Genomic DNA, 20,572 nt, shown 5'->3' with positions numbered 1-20,572 from the left:
GCCGCTTAACAATGATAATGAAATAATACGAGAATTATATGAAGCCTAAATGAAATACGGTACCGCAGCACACATTTTCCTACACATATGTTCCCCTTCAGCTCGTATATAGTACTCATGCAGATATGTTTCATCTCATTACTTTTATAAGCACGGATCCTGAATCTACATGCTTTTCTGATTCTGCTGGTGTTGGCCGTTACATCTCGACGGAAAAGTATATATAGAGCGTGAAAAATTGCCTCGAAACATGAGCTGTGGCGTGATGGAGTTCATTCTCCTCAGCATTAAATTCTATTTAGGTACTGTGACCCATGGCAATAAATATATAAATAAATATATATATATATATATATATATATATATATATATATATATATATATATATATATATATATATATATATATATATATATATATATATATATATATATATATATATATATATATATATATATATATATATATATATATATATATATATATATATATATATATATATATATATATATATATATATATATATATATATATATATATATATATATATATATATATATAAAAAAAGCATCGATTTTTTCCATTATTATCAATGCCAGCACATAGCTTACCACAGACACCAGAGAAATACTTTGAGACAAAAGTAACTATTACGCCAGGGGGTATATTTTTTGGGGTATTTGTGATATTTGTGCGTGGGGGTGCTAGTTTGGGACGCGGAGGACTGGTGATGGCCGGCGGCGTGGGGTGCTGGGCCGGGAGCCGCCGGCCGCGCCGCGGGGCAGAGAGAGAGAGAGAGAGAGCCCAGCTGCCAGACACGAGGGACGTGCGCCGCTGCCTGTGTGCCCTGCCCGCTTCTGTGTGCCTTGCCCGCTTTTGTGAGCCCTGTGTCTGTGCCCCTGTGAGTACCGGGAGTTACTGTGCCTTGTAAACCAGTGTTTTGTATGTACGTGTTGGAGCTGTTAAGTAAAGTGGAAAACCTGCACTGTGAGCCTCTTTGCCTTGCCTTGCCCGCTCGTGGTGTGTCTTGCTGTTGTTCACGACCCGTTAATTGTGTGGCCCGGTGGTCTGGGGTTGAGGCAAACCGCCTGCCCGTGCTTGGAGTGTGGTGTGCGGGCCGGTGGTGTAACATAACTTATGATAAGAACATACATGCCCAAACGAGACTAATCACGTAACTTCCGCCTGGGAATATTCTGCGCCGATGTGGCGGCCGGTTCCGGTACAACACCGCCGCGGCGGGCTGCCTGGCATCACACCTCATTGTGAAGCGGGAGAGTGGCGCGCACTCTACTAGTGTGTAACTCTATGACCTGCACCCACGAAGAAGAAGAAGAAGACGTCTCTTAACAACAACGACAGCCACAAGCATCCTGTACTGCTGAACTATAGAGGCCGCGGTCCCATGGCCTAACCAGCCCTCTAACATACTGACGAAGAAGACGAAGAGGTACTGACTTACCTAAAGCCCCGTCCACACCGGGCATCACGTTGCGGAATGTGTCGCGCAACTCGTTTCATTAACTCGAGTTTGTGCAGTGTAGTCAACCGTAGTGTGTGGGGCTTAATAAATTTCCTTCACTCGCTAACCCCTGGGCACTGAGGAGTGAGGACTGGGTGCAGCCGCTGTCTGTGTATCCACCCACAGGCAGGTGCAGAGGAGGGCGACAAAGCTGGTCCCGGAACTGTCCCACCTTCCATATGAAGAAAGGTGCAGCCAACTCGGTATCCAGACACTCAAGGACAGAAGAACGCGGGGGGACATGATAGAGACCTATAAGCTCCTGCACGGCTTTGAAGATGTCCCCTACACCAAATTCTTCCACCTTAACACCAATAACCTCAGGGGACACAGCCTTAAATTAGTGAGACCCGACCACTGGACAACCACCACCAAGGGAAATTGGTTTGCGATTAGAACCATCGACCACTGGAACGCCCTCCCTGAGAGCGTAGTAACAGCCCCCACGATAGCCACTTTTAAAGCACGATATGACAGACACATAAACAGACCCTAACACTGGCTGACTTGACATAGAGGTGGGGATCACTACAAGAAGTTCTCTTCTTATTTCCCCACTACCATTTCATAGGTAAGCATTTCATAGGTAAGCACCCACACCCGTGCCACACTCACATTCTTGTCATTCGGCGCAGCGAACCCTGTTGTTTTCTTCTTATTCCTTTCCCCAGGTGCTGAGCCCGAGGGTAGTTCAGGTCAGAGGCCCTTTTCATATCTACATGTATATATTTCTCATATTTTGTTTTGGTATATGTTTCAAAATGAACAATAATAATTACTGTCATGTATAGGCAGGTTTTCTCACCTGGTGGGCCTCCCAGAACCCGGTTGACACAGGGCCCAAAAGGAAGCCACACTCTGCTGATGCGCCAGCCCGACTAGTTCAGTAACCTCCGTACATACAAATACATGTGCTATAGACAGAGCTGGAATTGTGCATCATGTGCAGTAAAGTAAATAATCAATTAATAATATGTAAATGAACAAATTAAAATGTAAAAAGTCTGTCACCGAGATGAGCAGCAAGGGATGCTTTGAATGCCGATAATGAATTAGCTGAAACAACATGCTGGGGAAGAGAGTTCCACAGCGAAATACCTCTTACGTTGAAGAACCTCTTGCGGATCTCTAATTCAGTTCTTATGTGTGCAACCTTACATTGATGGCCTCTTGTGGTGCCTAGAGGTGGACTGACAAACATATCCTCGGGGGCAATAGCACAGAAACCGTGAAATATTTGCCAATACTTTACCATGTCATGTCGTAGCAGCCGACCATGGACAGAGTACAAGTCCAAAGCCTTCAGTCTCTGGGAATAACTTAGATGCTCCATACCTCTAATGTTCCTGGTCCAACGTCTCTGCACTGACTCAAGTGAGTTGAGATCAGTAATATATCCCAGATTCCACGTAGTTGAACAATATTCAAGTAAAGGCCGAATGTGCGTCACATAAATAGGGACAAGAAAGGTAGCATCGCGGTTAACTAGATTTAAGTAGATTTTGAGCCATGCCACCTGCTTTCTGGACGACGTTCTGTATGTGCTGGTTAGGGATGCCTTGAGGCTGGTGCGGAAGGAGTGAAATCTTGGGCAGTGAAGCAGAAAGTGTGGGAAAGTGTGTCGATTCAAGGAAGAATCGACATTAACCCCAAGGTCCATTGCAGAATCTTTAACTGGAATAGGAATGCCATTTAGATAATACATACCAGAGGCCGGTAAACCCGACAAGTCCACTGTCCGCCTCTGGAATTTGACAACTACACATTTATTAATGTTCATGGATAAACCCCAAGACAATGCAACTTTGCAAAGATTATCAATATCTCTTTGACAAGAAGCCATGTTTTGATGAGCAGTATGCACACAGTTAGTCTCAATTGAAATATACAATTTAAGGTCATCAGCAAAAAATTTTGTATGGGAACTAATGTCATGAGTAAGGAAGTTAATATATAGAAGAAATAGAAGTGGACCAAGAACTGAACCCTGGGGCCCTCCACTGACCACATCGCAAGGACGACTCAACTGACGATCGACTACAACATTCATAACCCTGACTGAGCCTCTCAGACATTTTAAGCAAGCGGCGGCAATCCTTCCTCAGTGACAGCTTGTCAGCTACTGTCGTCTGTCATGTTCATTGTGATGCGAAAATGCCCCACGCAGCAATTCTCTTGGGCAACACTCTCGAGCAATGTGCAACACAAAAATTGATTTGCGGCAATGCGTTGCACCATATGTTGTGCAACGTGAACCCCGGTCTGGACGACCCTTAAGTCAGCCACCACCACCAGGCACCAATCTGCATGGTGTTGTGCAGCACTATACCTCGAGCACCCTTTGCAGTATTGCTGACCCCCAAAGACTTCCTAAAGACTTCTAACACTTTACATTTTGCTCTGTTCAGTTAGATTACGCTGCTGCTTTACAAACAAAAAATGAGGCTGACACACTATGGTTGGCTACACTGCACAAAATTGAGTTGCGCAACACATCCCGCAACATGATGCCCAGCGTGGACCAGGCTTAATAAAACAGACCTCCAATAGACACTGGACCACCAGACTGACAGCCAACCTAAGACAGATTACCCTCGGATGTTATAAACACTCCCCCAACCAGCACTGGCGGACTTACTCCCTGCCGTCCCTTGGACACAGCTATTATTCACCTGAGGATTGGACACACACGCCTCAACGCCCACCTGCACAGGCTGAACATGGCCCAGGCCCCAGACTGCCCATGGTGCCCCACACACCAGAACACTTCCTGACACCTGCCCAGGCCCCACACTGGCCATGGTGCCCCAACACCAGAACACTTCCTGACACCTGCCCAGGCCCCACACTGGCCATGGTGCCCCAACACCAGAACACTTCATGACACCTGCCCAGGTCCCACACTGGCCATGGTGCCCCACATGCCAGAACACTTTCTGCTTCACTGCCCAAGATTTCACTCCTTCCGCACCAGCCTCAAGGCATCCCTAACCAGGCTCCACATCTACAGGCCAACGCTACCTGGTCAGATCACCCTCAGCCCGAACACTGCCTTTCAAACCCTCAAGTATACACAGACCTTCCTGTAGAAGTCGGGTCAACTCGACAGGTGACAAAATGACAAATTGTCAACAACCACTAGCATCTAACACTGACAGGGCTCTGGAAGCCATGGTCCCACAGCCTAACTAGCCCCTAAAACACTCTAGAAAAAAAAAAGCCTGTCTGTAATAATGGGCCGGGCGGCTGGACAGGGGATGGCACGCACACACAGGAGCTGACTGGTGGGGGGAAGGGAAGCCAGGTGTGCAGGGAGGGAAGTGAATCAAGTGTCATTGTTAACATCAGGGTTTGGTGGTGAAAAGTGTGTGAATGCTTACTCATAGGGAGGGAGGAAGAAGGGGAGAGATTGGAGTCGGGAGAGAGGGTGTTTGGGAGGGAACATCTATACTCCACTCTGCACACTCAAGAGACTTTACTGTTCTATGATTTTTTTTTTTTCCGTTTACTTTGCACACACAGTCTTTTGCTCTTCTGTTCTCTTTTCCTTTGTTTTCTTCAGTTTAGCCTTAATTCTTAGGTCCTCCTTCATTCTTCTTCATACTTCCATACTCCACTCTGCACACTCAAGAGACTTTACTGTGCTCTGAATTTGTTTTTCCATTTACTTTGCTTACAGTCTCTCGCTCTTCTGTTTCTTTTTCCTTTGATTTCTTCACTTTAGCCTTAATTCTTACGTCTTCCTTCATTCTCTCTCTTCAATCTCTGGAACGATCTTCCTTCAACTGTATTTCCTCCTGCCTACGACTTGAACTCATTCACGAGGAAGGTATCAGGACACCTCGTCTCACGTAGTTGACTGCTCTTTCGGCCACCTCTTCGGATTCTTTACAGGAGCAGTGAGTAGCGGGTTTTTTTTTTTTCATTGTTTTCCTTTTTTTGTGCCCTTTGTTGTAAAAAAAAAATCCTCACTTCTATGGTCCACTCTTCACCGAGCCCTGTTTTGTGTACACTCTCCTGATGTGGTCTTTTGCTTGTGTTCTCTTTTCCTTTGTTTTCTTTACTGTAGCCTTAATCTTAGATCCTCCTTCATTCTTCTTCACACTTCTATGGTCCACTCTGCACTGAGCCCTGTTTTGTGTACACTTTCCTGATGTGGTCTTTTGCTCTTGTGTTCTCTTTTCCTTTGTTTTCTTCACTGTTGCCTTAATTTTAGGTCTTCCTTCATTCTTCTTCACACTTCTATGGTCCACTCTGCACTGAGCCCTGTTTTGTGTACACTTTCCTGATGCGGTCTTTTGCTTGTGTTTTCTTTTCCTTTGTTTTCTTCACTGTAGCCTTAATCTTAGGTCCTCTTCATTCTTCTTCACACTTCTATGGTTCACTCTGCACTGAGCCCTGTTTTCTGTACACTTTCCTGATGCGGTCTTTTGCTCTTGTGTTCTCTTTTCCTTGTTCTTTTCCTACTGTGGTCTTTTTTTGCATTTCCCTTTTCTGTCCTTTTTCTGTCCTCTCCATCCAAGCCTGACCCTCCCTTCTGGCCGCTCTCCCCGCACTCTTTTTGCTGGAACATTGCTTACTGGGATTATTTGCTTGTTGTTTTTGTTCCTCTTGATCTGCTTCCATTGCCATATAAAAGAAATGATCTCCCAATGCCCATATTCAAACATTTCGTCACCAAAGCACACATTTGACAAGGCTTTTATATGGGTTTGGCGTATTTCCAAGGGTAGTTTTTGAGCCTGGTGGTAGTATGACCCTTCTTCTGTACCATGAACCTAAAATACCACTCATTAGAACCCAAGTGATCTCCTTTTAGGCAGGGGTGTGGAGTCGGCTAATCTTGGCCAGAGTCGGAGTCGGTAAAAATACCCCCGACTCCTACTCCTCAACATAATCATTTATCGTGTGATGAAGTTGTGAAGTTTTTTTCTTTTACATTATTTAGGTGTTGTCTATATAGAGTACACGTAATTTGGATGTAAATACATGTAAGAAAAAGGACCTCAAGAGAAAATTACCCGGAGTTGGAGTCACAAGTTTAAAATTACCCGGAGTTGGAGTCACAAGTTTAAAATTACCCGGAGTTGGAGAAACAACTTTAAAATTACCCGGAGTTGGAGTCACAACTTTAAAATTACCCGGAGTTGGAGAAACAACTTTAAAATTACCCGGAGTTGGAGTCACAAGTTTAAAATTACCCGGAGTTGGAGTCACAAGTTTAAAATTACCCGGAGTTGGAGTCACAAGTTTAAAATTACCCGGAGTTGGAGTCACAAGTTTAAAATTACCCGGAGTTGGAGAAACAACTTTAAAATTACCCGGAGTTGGAGAAACAACTTTAAAATTACCTGGAGTTGGAGTCACAAGTTTAAAATTTCCCAGAGTCTGAGGCGGAAAATTTGAACTTCGACTCCACATCCCTGCTTTTAGGCCTTTGGAAATAGTTGATGTTAGAGGCGAAAGTGTCTGACAATGCCGACGGTAGACTTCCTCCTCTTCCATCTCCCTTGACGTCACCCGGGAGGACTCTGCCTGACTCTGTGGTGGCCGAGTCTGTTCCTGCTTCAGACTTAACCCGTCCACTGCGATTGGCACGGATCTGGGCTTCACTGGTAGCCTGGTAACATATACTCCCAGGTCTTTCTCTGCCTCTGTGGTGGATAATGGAGTGTTTCCCTTGTGGTATTGGTATGCTGGATATCCCCTCCCAAGGTGCAAAACTCTCCATTTTTCTTCATTGAATTGTAGCAGCCACTTTTTGTTCCATTCCTGTAGCTTGGTGATGTCTTCTTGGAGGAAATCTGCAGTCAAGGGGTTGAGGGTGTCTGCCACGCCACACACAGGTGTATATGTGTAGTGTGGCGACTATGCCTGATGAACGAGCCTCCCATAACCCACTTAGCCAGTGTGGTACCTCTTTGGCCGACTTGGTAGGGAGTGGCTTTCTCGTCATGCTGGTCGCGGGTTCAATCCCAGGCAGCCGGCGAATACCCTCTCCTGGTCTTGATTAATTTCTCGTGTGTTTTGATACACGCAGAGGTCGTGTTGAAGAATAGAAAAAGAGAAAATAAAATCTTGGGGCATGACATACGTGCGTGTGTCTCCCTCCACAGGTTAAAGAAAGTGCTACACTCACCCCAAAATAACAGTGTCATGAAGCCAGGCAGTAAGTAAAAGGAAGAGTAAGTCAAGCAAAGCAACAATTTTCCTTCCTTTCTGTCCATTGTGAGGACGAGAGTGTTTTACTTGTGGTGAGTTTCGGTGCTTGCTGATAATCTGTTATTTTTTCACGGACATCACTAGTTATTGGGAGGGGAGAGTGGGGTAGAGGCTTGCCTGGAGGGACCCCCGAGCTTGACATTGTAGGGTGGGTGAGACAGCGCTTTCCCCGGTGTTTGCCCCATTGACTGATTGACTGAGAAGGGAAGGGGCATGCAGGACACTAGTAATTTCTACAGGAGAATAGTTAGCAATTTAATAAAAAACATCAAAGCATATCAGATTTTTGTTCTTTTTTTTACGGTCTTGCCCGGCCGTATTAGCAACACATCAGGGTCAGGGGTGGTGGCAGCAGAACACTGGCTCTTTTTTTTTTTTTTATGTCTATGTCTATAGCTCTGGTAGGCTTGCTTGAGGGGCCTGGATGGTATTCGACCCCAGCCCGTCATGACGCAGGCAAGTGTTTATAGTGGTGCCATCTTCTCTTGACACATGCTGCCCCCCGGAACTCCTCCTTGATTCTAGTACATCACTATCCTTTCATATCCTTGTGTGTGTTAGTACATCACTATCCTTTCATATCCTGGTGTGTGTTAGTACATCACTATCCTTTCATATCCTGGTGTGTGTTAGTACATCACTATCCTTTCATATCCTGGTGTGTGTTAGTACATCACTATCCTTTCATATCCTGGTGTGTGTGTACATCACTATCCTTTCATATCCTGGTGTGTGTTAGTACATCACTATCCTTTCATATCCTGGTGTGTGTTAGTACATCACTATCCTTTCATATCCTGGTGTGTGTTAGTACATCACTATCCTTTCATATCCTGGTGTGTGTTAGTACATCACTATCCTTTCATATCCTGGTGTGTGTTAGTACATCAGTATCCTTTCATATCCTGGTGTGTGTTAGTACATCAGTATCCTTTCATATCCTGGTGTGTGTTAGTACATCACTATCCTTTCATATCCTGGTGTGTGTTAGTACATCACTATCCTTTCATATCCTTGTGTGTGTTAGTACATCACTATCCTTTCATGTCCTGGTGTGTGTTAGTACATCACTATCCTTTCATGTCCTGGTGTGTGTTAGTACATCACTATCCTTTCATATCCTGGTGTGTGTTAGTACATCACTATCCTTTCATATCCTGGTGTGTGTTAGTACATCACTATCCTTTCATGTCCTGGTGTGTGTTAGTACATCAGTATCCTTTCATGTCCTGGTGTGTGTTAGTACATCACTATCCTTTCATGTCCTGGTGTGTGTTAGTACATCACTATCCTTTCATATCCTGGTGTGTGTTAGTACATCAGTATCCTTTCATATCCTGGTGTGTGTTAGTACATGACATCTTCAGAGCTGTGGTCCCCCTTTCCAAGTCTTATGAGCCTTGCTGTTGCAGGTGAGTGGCAGGCTTGGCAGCATCCCAGGGAGAGGGACACTTGGAGGATGGGCTCCGGCTGGCATCATGGCTCCAGTGTGCCCAGCTGGCTGCTTCTCATGGTGGGAGCCTCAGGGCTGGCTGTCTTGTGCCAGTACAGGCACAGCCTCTCCCACAAGCTGCTGCTGTGGAGGATAAGGAGGCAGGTGAGGCGGTGCAAGAAGAAGATACATATTGTCAACAGTGAAGAGACTTGGGCCAGTGTTCTTCCCCTCCTGCTGAGGTAAGGAGGAAAAACTGTCTTCCTGAAGGCTTGACAGGAAAACAAACACACACTCAAAAAAACTCAGCTTGTTTTTTCAAATTTTAGCACGGTTAAATTTTACATACAAAAATGTACTTTTGCATCATATTGATAAATGAGTGTTTCATACATATACATTAAATTTTTTTATATTAAACTGAGCCTGAGACCCTGAGTACTGAGTCAGTAGTCAAGCTGCCTCACCTCTCTATTTCCTGCACAGTACAAGCTAACATGTGTAACCCCCTCAAATTACACTTCACTATACCTTCACCCGACCTTTGTGTGTCACGAAACACACGAGAAATTAATGCAGACCCAGAAAGGGTTTTACCAGCACCAGGGATCAAACCCACAGTCAGCTAGATGGGCAAGCCACTCTTTAAGCAGTCAGCTAAAGAGGTGCCCACTGACAGACTTTGTTTGGGAGTCTTTCTGCACCGGGCGGGTCCACTGCACGAGGACCAACCTGGAGCAACGGGCCTTAAACAAGTGTCTGTTCATCAGATATTACTGTATTTCCCGCCATAAAAGACTAATTTTTTATCAAAAAAGAAGATTTCCACGTAAAACTGGCCGATGGGGTAGTGGCGGCTGCGGGGTTAGCCTAGACCCGCACCTTGCCACACACTCTCAACACTTCTCGCTTCCTCTGCAGCTGCCACTACCCCATAGGCCAGTTTCACGTGGAAGACTACAGTGTCGATTGCTGCCTTTGGTAATGATCAAAACAAACAAAGTGACTGTGAAAGCAGCCCCTATACTCTGATGGTTAGGCTTTGGTAGGCCTAGGGGTTATTGTTACTGGTATGAAACCAACACCCAAAATACCTCCGTTTGACACAATAGTTCCCAGATGTCTCCAGATTGAAATACAGTACCCTCTTGAGTTTCGCGCTTGCTTCATTCCGAAGGTATAGCGCTAAACTCGAGGATCACGAAACTCGGGGTATTGAAATCCATGAAAAAGCTTTTGTTGGTCCCGACCCGTGGAAAAAAAATACTTTTTTTCGACTTTACTCCCTTGATATCTCAATTTTTTCGACTTTTCTCCCTTGTTATCTCAAAATACGTACTTGGTAATGGGAAGAAAATGGGAAGCGAGAACAGGTCGTTTTTAAGCCGCAGTTGAAGGCGGCTGCCTTACAATTGGCTGGCAGTTCTGAATACACGCTTGTGATCCACGTGGTGTCGTCTACCAAAGTAAGGGCGGTTGCTCGTGGTCACCCGTGGTACAGTTGGACAAACCTATATTTTCTGATAGTTTTCTGTGTGTTATGAAATAATCTGCTAACTCTTTCTGGCATAAATCATTAAATCACTAATATCATGATTGACTTTCTGTTTCCATATTTCCCACACCGCTCACCAAGATCACAAGCAGACAAACTAGAACAAAGCCAGGCAAATTTATACTTTTAATCCCACAGCGCGCATGCGTGGTGGACAGCAGAATGACTAATTTCATCTTGGAGATATTTCTCGCAACACCGGCCAGTGCAGTGGACCTTCTTCTTCTTCTTTTGACCTGTAACGCCTTGTATCGCTTCTTAAGTCCTCCTTCTCCACACTTTTATACTTTACAACATGCACTTAGTTACTTAACAGTGTACACTTATACACTTCACCCTGAACTTAGGTGTTTTTCTGTCCTTTTCTTTCCCTGATTTTGCTTTTCTATGCCCTTTTGCTGTTTTCTGCTATTACTTTTCACCGTTGCTGCCATGCATTACAGGTCAGAAGAAGAAGAAGTAGAGGAAAACAACACCTGGAGTTCTACAATTTTCATAGACTGGAGAAAAATAGTTTTTTGGAGTGTGGTTCCCCAGCACAGGGTGTTCTCTTATCTTGTTAATCAAATAGCAAGCAAAGCAGCTCTGCCAGTCCATTTCACGAGTCTCTTGGTGAGCCATCTTCCACTGCTCCTCAGCCAGTGCTGTCGTCTGTTTGTTTACATGCAGCCGTTCGGTACCCACGTACCCACGCTCGTACTCACAACCATTTTCCATTCATACAGACAACCAACAACTCGCTCCCGTTTGGGCATATGGGCAACCACGGTTGCCCATAGCCCCAATGGTTGGACACCGCCTTTTAAGGCAGCACGCATGACGCCGGTGGTAGGTAGACGTGACCGGTACATGTCGAAGCAACGTGAAACTTGGGGCGGTAATGCGCGAAAGTTGGGATGGTAAGAATTTAGGACTAAGCACTAAACTCGAGGATCGCGAAACTCGGATAACGCGAAACTCAAGAGGGTACTGTGTTCTGTATTTTGTGGTGTATAAATCACACTTTTTTTCACGCAAAAAATGCCCCAAAATTACCCCTGTGCAGTAAATGCTAAAGGTATAAATTTTGATTGATTTGAATAATGAATAGTGATAGTGTGATGCAATAGAAAAGAAAAGTGTGAATAAGCAGAAGAGAGGAGGAGGACATGTGAAGTGATAAAACCATACAGGTCACAAGAAGAAGAAGACGCGCCACACGTGGGAGCCGAGGCGCGGCGTGAACACAAAACACAAAACACAACACCTCCGTGGTGCACCAGTCACCAGTGTGTCGGGTACCTTGGGTTTGTGATGGTTAAAGTGGCTGTTACACAGGAACAACATTGGTGGAGCAGGGTGCTGCCTGACGTGACTCTGCCCGGTGACCGTGGGGCAGACTTGGGCAGGTTAGCCTGGAGTTATTTCTGCTGTGCAGCGGCCCGGTCAGCTGATGTTCTCTGTGATACATGCTCGAAAGAACGGATATCCATGGATGACTGAAGTGTTTATTGTAAACGCATTTTTGTTTCTCATTGTAAAAATCACTATATTAAAACATAATATGATTGACAGAAAGTAATCAACATATATTTCTACTTGAAAGTAGATATATGGTCCCTGAAAGTCAAGATCAAGACCAAGACTGCCCATCGAACATAACATCCCCGTGTGATTAGTTCCCTCAGCAGCTCAGCGAAAGTTACCGCCTGCACACTGCGCAGTGATTGTATCTACCAACCAACACTTTTGTTTGCCATTTCAAAGTCACATCTGCTTGGGGTAAGAGCACTGGAACTCTTTAACCAACAGTGGAACAATTTGAACACAGAGAAGGGCACAAAGCAACATACAGTATCATAGTCATAATTGTAAGTAAGGTGCCAAATGTAATACTGCATAATACATTAAGTTCAGGGAAAGTGTGGAGTTTTTAATTTTTTTTCTAAATTGCCAAATTATAGGAGTGTCTGATACCCCAGTGTGTCTTACATGGCAGGAAATATGGTACTTCAAGTCAATTGTTCCACTTTAAAGCACTTTTTAGGCTTACTTTAACAATTGCACATATAAATATAAACCGTGTAACAGCGATGGGCCAATTTTGTGCCATGATATAAACCCCCCAAAATAGATGATACATAAACTGATCACAAATGCTTTGATATATGTTATGAAATGGTTTGTCTGAGTGATGATTTTTTCTCATTTTTCTCGCTTAGAGGGACCATTAACCAGGGGTAGCAGCGACGGGCCAAATTTGTGGCTTTACCGTGTAGCAGCGACGGGCCAAATTTGTGCCATGATATCAACCCCCCAAAATAGATGATACATAATCTGATCACAAATGCTTTGATATATATTATGAAATGGTTTGTGTGAGGGGTGATTTTTTCTCATTTTTCTCGCTTGGAGGGACCATTAAGAAACATGATCCCCGCTGGTACCGGGTTAAGCTGTGGCCCCCCTGCTGGTAGTTCTCAGGAGGGAGCAGGCCCCAGAGGTACAGACAGAGAGATGGGAGGAAGTGCAGGAACAACTCTTACGGGTCTTATTTCTTCACCCTTGAGCCGCCTCCTTTACGTAAAAAAATAATGTAGAGAAAGAAGTTTGATCTCATTCTTCACTGAGACATGTTTTGTTATCTTGTCATGTGGATAAAGCTAATGCCAGTGCCGTCCAGTTTCCTAATGCAAGTGTTAAACAGTATCTTCACTCATCCTTTGTACCGGTAAACTCAAACTGCCCTCCTTCATCTGTATTTCTTCCTTCCTTCCTTGAACTCAAATGTGCCTAAGAGAGGAGGATCAAGATCAAGACGACTGTGGAAACAAACTCTTTGTGTCGTCCTCTGTTGACTGGCGATTAGGGTGGCACGCTGCGGGAGTGTTTTCTCACACTTGTTGTACTCTTGGTCTGATCCTGTGATGCAGAGAGGAGTCAGTGAGCTTTGGAAATAGACTGTGAATGGATTTTTTTTTTTAAGGTGGTGCGTATAGGCTCTCTCGAGGGGTCTCTTGGACGACCTCCGCCCATTAGTGGTGCAAGGAAATTTTAGTTTTAGTGGCTGCTGTGACGTGCAACTCTTGCTTGGCCCATGCTGCCCCCCAGTCCTCCGCTTGAACGAAGCCGCTACAGTTACGGTTGATTGTGAGTGGATTGAGAGTGAAGGAGGAGGAGGACTCCTGGTCGTCCTCTCTTAGCCGTTTTGGCAGAGCTGGGATTCTGTAGAAAAAATCTGTAGATTAAAAAACTATAATTATATAATAAAAATGCTTTTTAAAGGCCCATAACACACTTTTTTAGTTATTTTTCTTATTTGCTAAACTAAAGAAAAAAAAAGTAAATTAGAGTCTTTTTTAATTTTTAAGTTCAAAATAAATATAACTTATTTAATATAAATTTCTCCTCAAAAATAAACTGAAAAAGAAAAAAAAAGTTAACAAAAAAGACAATACAGCATTATTTATTTATTATTTAAAAACTTTAAATAAATTTCTTCACAACACACGCTTACTTAAAACAACACTAAAAAAAACACTAGGCGAGCAGAGGCTGGCGTTGAGGGTGAGTAGCGAGAGTCGAGAGCGTAGGAGTGGCCCTGGCCGGCAGGGGGCTCATAGAGGCTCCCCAAAACTTTGATGGGGCGGAGCGGGACTTGGGTCGTGGCTGCCTTGGCTGATTGGAACGGAACGCCGGCCACGGGCCGTGGGTGATTGGCTAAAATTGATGACGCCAAAGTAATACCTGAATTCTACTGCTTGCTTTCCCATAGATTTGCGCTGTCCGTTTATACCGAATGATCGGTATCGGTAGTAGTAATAATTCAGCACCGTAGTACCGATCAAAATGGTCAATCAGCCAACGTTTTGGTGAAACTTTTGCTGCGGCTTTTGACATCTTGAAAGCTTTTGACAGAGTCTGGCATAAATCTTTGCTATCTAAACTGCTCCCCTACAGATTCTCTCTTGTATCTCCATTTTCCTCTGAGTGATTTATCTGCTGTGGTAGACAGTCACTGTTCTTCCCGGAACATAGCAATTACTGTGTTTCGCAGGGCTCTGTTCTATCACCCACTCTCTTTCTGGTGTTCATTAATCTTCCCATAACACACTGTTCTATCCACTCCCGTGCCATGACTACCCTGCAAAACTGAACTTTTAAAAGAAGACCCTTCCAACAGGAATTACAAGACTCTAGGATGATACCTGTGCAGAAGGACCAAGGTTAGGATTCAAATCCCTTGTGCTCTCTTTTATTTAGTTGTTGCAAGACATGGACACTGAATAATGACTTGGAGACATGAATGGTGGCTTTGGTATTAAGCGTATTTGCAGAATCATGGGATATTGTTGGAATGACTATGTTGTTATTGACGGGGAAGTCTGCATGCACCTCCATGCTGGCCCTGACTGGAAGCTAAATGTTGAGCTGTATCCATGTTCTGCAGGGAGGTGGGTAACAAAGGAGCCTTGGGAATGGACTGTGAATGGACTGAGCTTGGAGGGCAGCGGCAACCTGTGGCACTCCTGCAGCTGGCCTCCCACTCTGGGGCGTGCGTTCTGGTGCACCTGACGGCCTTCACGGCACCCTTGCCAGCCTCCCTGCAGGTAATTCAGAGGCTGCATATTTCCAGGTCATTTTTACTTTGCACCACAGAGGGCAGGCCGAGGGCAGCACAGAGGAAAAAACTGCCCTCCTTGTGCTGCTCTGCATGGAATGGGACTGAGAAGGGTGCCAGGAAGATAAGGTTGGGTTGGAAGGTCTTGCTACTCTCCTCGTAAAAGGCACATCTTATTCATTTGTTATTTTACAGCAAATAACAAGGGCAAAAACAAACAGCAGCTAAGAGCCCACTCAGCACCGCTCCATCAAGAGAAAAAAGAACAAGAGGCGAGGAGAAGTCAGTTTCAGGAAGGAACAAACAGAGTGGAGGGAAGGCTGTTCCAGAGTTTACCAATGTCAGGATGAAAGAGTGAAGCTACTGGTTAACTCTTGCATTAGTGACAGAACATAGGGACAGTGTTGAGCTGAAAGTCTTGTGCAGTAAGGCTGTGGGAGGGGTGGAGGCATGCAGTGGTGTAAGGCAGCAAGGGAACCAACGCTGGACAGACTTGAGAGCTTGAAGACACCTCTCCACCTGAAATTGACCTCTCTTTTGGTTACTCTTTACCTCTATCTTTTATAGGAGCGGCGAGTAGCGGGCTTTTTTTTATTATTATTTTTTTTTACTCTTTTTGTTACCCTTGAGCCGTGTCCTCTGATGTAAAATAAAAAAAAAGTCATTGAGAGAAGGGAAGTTGAGTTTATTCATTTTCACGTTTATGATTTTTTTAGAATTGTGACGAGTAGCAGTGAACCATTTCCATTTATGTTTGAACCCCTCAGCTGTTTGGTGGGTTTATCATGTTCGCATCTGTCATAATAATTCGTCACCCTCAAACCCTGCATAACGAAGGCAACTATGCAAAAATGGGCGTCATGTTGAAAAATTGATGTAGACAAAAACCTGGAAATCGCTGAAAAATGACTTACGCGATTATTTTGTGAGGGTGACGATATTTTAAAACGTATCAGGCTTCCACTACGACTGTTTTGCAAGGCCACAGAGAAGATTAACCGGGTTTTCATGGGTGGTTTTCCCATTCATGGTGCAGAAGTCGAGTAAAACTATCACTAGGATCACAACACAGGCCATGAAAGTCCCAGCAACTTCTATGAGAGTCTTATCCAGCAGGCTTTTGTGGTAGGGCTGGATGGTTGGTCCGTGTCCGTTATGTCGAGTGTTTTATAATGGCGCTGTCTTTGCTCCTTATAATCCTGTTTGTCGGCAACTCTCTTGCTTCTTCAATTTCTGTTCCTGGAGGAAGTGAAATACTGTGAGGTCAGGCAGGTTTCAGAGAAGACTTCCCACTTCCAAAAATCTCATCATGTTCTGTGGTAGGGTGATGCTGAAGGAACATCCCCCAAGCCAGTTTCTCTCCCTAGCCCTGACCTAACTGTGGTCACTATTATGAGACACGTTCGCTTCTCACATCAGCAATTTCTAAAGGTCAAAGAGGGGATCAGTCGAGTTCTAATGAGTGTTCTGTTAGGTTCGTGGTATAGAAGAAGGGTCAAACTACCACCAGGGTCATGAAACTATATATATATCCCTGGGAATGCCTCAAACATCTATGAAAGATTTATCAAATATGTGAACTTGGGTGCCGAAATCTACAGTAATATGACCCTGTATCAACGTTTCAGAGTCTTCTCGGTGATGTGGCCGTCGTTAAATCTGGTGTTGGCATTATTCAAGACAAGAGGTTTTTGGAAGCAGATTATGGTCTACAGGTAAGCTGTGTGTGTCTTTACAAGGTGAGCAGACAGAGATCATTTTCATGGCACAGAGTTTTGATAAATGCAGAAAGACCCACCAGATGTCACACGGCTGCCCCTGATGTAGGTTTGATGTAGGTAGGTAGGTAGGTTTGGCATATGCATGGCCGTGGGAGTCTTGCCAACATTACTAGCATGAGGCACCTCTGGAGTCTGTGGCATTCCCATGACTGACTCGTGCTGACGGCATGGCACTGCACGCTCCTTGACGAACAACAGGAACACAGCTCACGGCGCCACCCTGTCCTTGAAGCTGACTTGTTTGCTGCTCACAGGCAACACAAAGCAATGAGAAGTGCTGGCTGGCATTTGTGTTCTTGAAATTACTTTTTGTTTTTCAATTTCTAAATGTATTAATTCCTGCCACCTAAAACTCAGACCAACAGTTATTTATCAAACTTGTTAATTTTAGGCAAACTAGTCAAAGGCTTTCCTCCTCATCAGCTCCCCTCCCCCTGCTGACTGTATTCTGCCCCTAAACTCTGACTCAGTGCTGCCTCCCTTGCTAGCTTTGATGTGGAGGGAAATATGAATCTCATTTCATCACCAGTACTTGCCTAGATCTCAGAGTGGTGAGAGCAATAGCGAGCAGCCTCAGCCAGGAGCATTGCCTACAAGCAGGCACAGGCAACCCCTGCTCCTCGCCAGGGTTGTGTTCCAAAGGAAGGCTCAGATAGCAAAGTTGTTGAGTAATGAACTCAGTTTTCCCTTAGGAAGTAGAGGGGGAAGGGGATAACATTACAATCCATATCATATCCTTTACCCAAGAAGAAAATGAGAAAAAAACAAATATCTGTTTGTTTTATATCTTGTATTTATTAGCCAGAAAGAATGTTTTTGCTGCACTTTATTGATAACACAATGATAGGGAGGGAAAAATGCAGGCCATGCCTCTGCACCCCCAGCTGACGAGTGGGAGGATGCCTTGGGGCGGGAGCACGTCCAGTGCAGAAGTTAATGTGTGTGTGTTTGCAGTGTTATTTCTGTAGTAATTTTATTTAAATAAGTTTACATAACCCACCTGTCTGGCTGTGTCCTGTCCTCACTCCACGCCACCGGTACACCTTCCACCTTCACTCTCCTGAGCCTTGCATCCTGGTGAGCTGCAGAGCTTGGGCTCCAGCCACTATCTGCTTCATTAGGGTATTACAGGCAGCCACAGCCCTTTGTTTTTAACTATTTTGAGTGGCCAAGTGGCAGCCGATCACTGCGCTGGAAACCGTTAGCTTGAATTAGCCTTTGCTCACAGTGTGATGTACAACATAATGTTAATACACCTCATGGTTACCACGAAATATCTCCATTGAACCTTTCTAGTAACTTAAGTGTCAAGGACCATACTGAGACAAAATGCTAACCATAAGTACACTGTTAATAGCAGTATAGATAAAAGTATAAAAAAAATGAACTTTGAAAAAAATAAATTTAAAGTAGTGAAGGTTGCATCTTAAAACAGTGGAGACGGGCAAGTATTTCTTAGTGTTGAGAGAGGGAATGTTGGAGAATGAATGGTTGAATGATGGGACTTGCCTGTGTGATGCACTTATTACCTCATGAAGATAATCACAGATGAAATGACGTGACTTGATACGCCAATAGAAGAGTCTCCGTGAGGGTTGAGAGCAGCGCCAGGAGAAACGAAGTCAACAAAGATGAGCCCAGACCATGCAGGAGAGGGAAGGCTGTGTCGAAATGCACCACCAGCAGGGGAGACACACACGAGAGAGTGACTGAGAAACTGGCAAGACACCAAAATGAGGAACAAATTGAGTAAGAGGAGTGTATCAAGACACCTCTCCACCTGAAATTGACCTCTCTTTTGGCTACTCTTTACTTTTGTCTGTTATGGGAGCGGCGAGTAGCAGGCTTTATTTATTTATTTATTTTTTTTCACTCTTTTTGTTGCCCTTGAGCACAACACGCAGCGGAGAAAAGGCTGTGTGAGGAAAGGCACTGACAGGAGAGGTAGCAGTTGGTAGCAGTGGCAGCTCATGAGGAATCAGATATGAGGGAGTGCCAGCGTCTCATCCCAATACAATCCATGGGTGAGATTTACTTCATGACTCGGATATGAGTTGATGTCCAGGGGCCTTCAGGGCGTGGTAGTGCTGCCGCTGGTTGAGGGGGTGGTGGGAAGAGGTGAGCTGAGGTGGCGGTGACCTCAATAAAACAAACAAATCAAACACACACTCCCCTAGCACGCCGGGGGTATACAAATAAGGTGCCCGGTAAACAATAACTACACCAGAACAACTAATGAATCTACACCATATAACTGTACTCTCCTACTGACTTTCCTATTCCCCTACCTGTACCTTCACCACTAACCCACTTCCTCTTCATTCATTTATACCCTTGATTAAAAAAAAAGAAAAAAAAGATCATTTAGGAGAAACAACGTGAAAGAGTGTTGACCAGTGCGAGCTCAGAGACAGGTCAGTATTATGAAACGCTTTTGCCTCTCACATTTCCCACTATTTCTAAAGGTCAAAGAGGGGATCAGTCAGGTTCTAATGAGTGTTTCTATAGGTTCATGGTACAGAAGAAGGGTCAAACTACCACCAGGGTCATAAAACTATCCTTGGAAATGCCCAAAATGCCTACGAAAGCCTTGTCAAATATGTGAACTTGGGCGACAGTGTTTAGTAAGACGGCCGACAGAATGAAAGAAGAGGGAAGGGAGTGAGGGAATGGGAGGGTCTGGGCTTCACCGATGGAGGGAAACTTCAGTAACAAGGAGAGTTTAGTAATAGGTGCAGGAAGGTTGAGGTTAGATCTGTAACAAGGGATGGAGGGAATGAGTTTAAAGACTGAAATGGCTTTGTGAATGTAAGCTCATCATCATCCCCATCCATTACTACTCCACTAAATAACTAACTGACTAACGGATGATTATTTAACCCGGTAGCAGCGACGGGCCAAATTTGTGGCTTTACCGTGTAGCAGCGATGGGCCAATTTTGTGCCATGATATAAACCCCCCAAAATAGATGATACATAAACTAATTACAAATGCTTTGATATATGTTATGAAATGGTTTGTCTGAGTGATGATTTTTTCTCATTTTTCTTGCTTAGAGGGACCATTAACCAGGGGTAGCAGAGACGGGCGAAATTTGTGGCTTTACCGTGTAGCAGCGACGGGCCAAATTTGTGGCTTTACCGTGTAGCAGCGACGGGCCAAATTTGTGGCTTTACCGTGTAGCAGCGATGGGCCAAATTTGTGGCTTTACCGTGTAGCAGCGACGGGCCAAATTTGTGCCATGATATAAACCCCCCAAAATAGATGATACATAAACTGATCACAAATGCTTTGATATATATTATGAAATGGTTTGTGTGAGTGATGATTTTTCTCATTATTCTCACTTAGAGGGACCATTAAGAAACATGATCCCTGCTGCTACTGGGTTAAGTGTCATATTAGTCTTTATAACAATCCTGTGGCTAATTTTTTTTACCTGTTTTTGAGGGTGTGGGTT

The 20,572-nt window shown here is 44.5% G+C and overlaps 1 protein-coding gene across 4 annotated transcripts in view; it reads left to right on the top strand.

Annotated features, from left to right (window-relative positions):
* Positions 1-713: 713 nt before the first annotated feature.
* LOC126997859 (exonuclease 3'-5' domain-containing protein 2-like) overlaps positions 714-20,572 on the top strand; it is a 29,456-nt gene continuing 9,597 nt past the window's right edge. The window contains exons 1-4 of one of the 4 annotated variants that reach the window (XM_050859071.1): positions 714-878; positions 9,157-9,418; positions 15,161-15,320; positions 16,960-17,046. In XM_050859071.1, the coding sequence (XP_050715028.1) occupies positions 731-878; positions 9,157-9,418; positions 15,161-15,320; positions 16,960-17,046 (657 nt within the window). In that variant the 5' untranslated portion in view covers positions 714-730. Of the gene's footprint in view, positions 879-1,276; positions 1,451-9,156; positions 9,419-14,893; positions 14,937-15,160; positions 15,321-16,959; positions 17,047-20,572 lie in introns of those variants that run through there. The other 3 variants (XM_050859072.1, XM_050859073.1, XM_050859074.1) reach the window with 3 other exon arrangements.

This window comes from Eriocheir sinensis, chromosome 13 (genome assembly GCF_024679095.1).
Source record: "Eriocheir sinensis breed Jianghai 21 chromosome 13, ASM2467909v1, whole genome shotgun sequence".
Taxonomy (NCBI): Eukaryota; Metazoa; Arthropoda; class Malacostraca; order Decapoda; family Varunidae; genus Eriocheir; species Eriocheir sinensis.
Note: the sequence above shows the minus strand (reverse complement) of the source record. Positions and strands in the feature narration are given on the sequence as shown.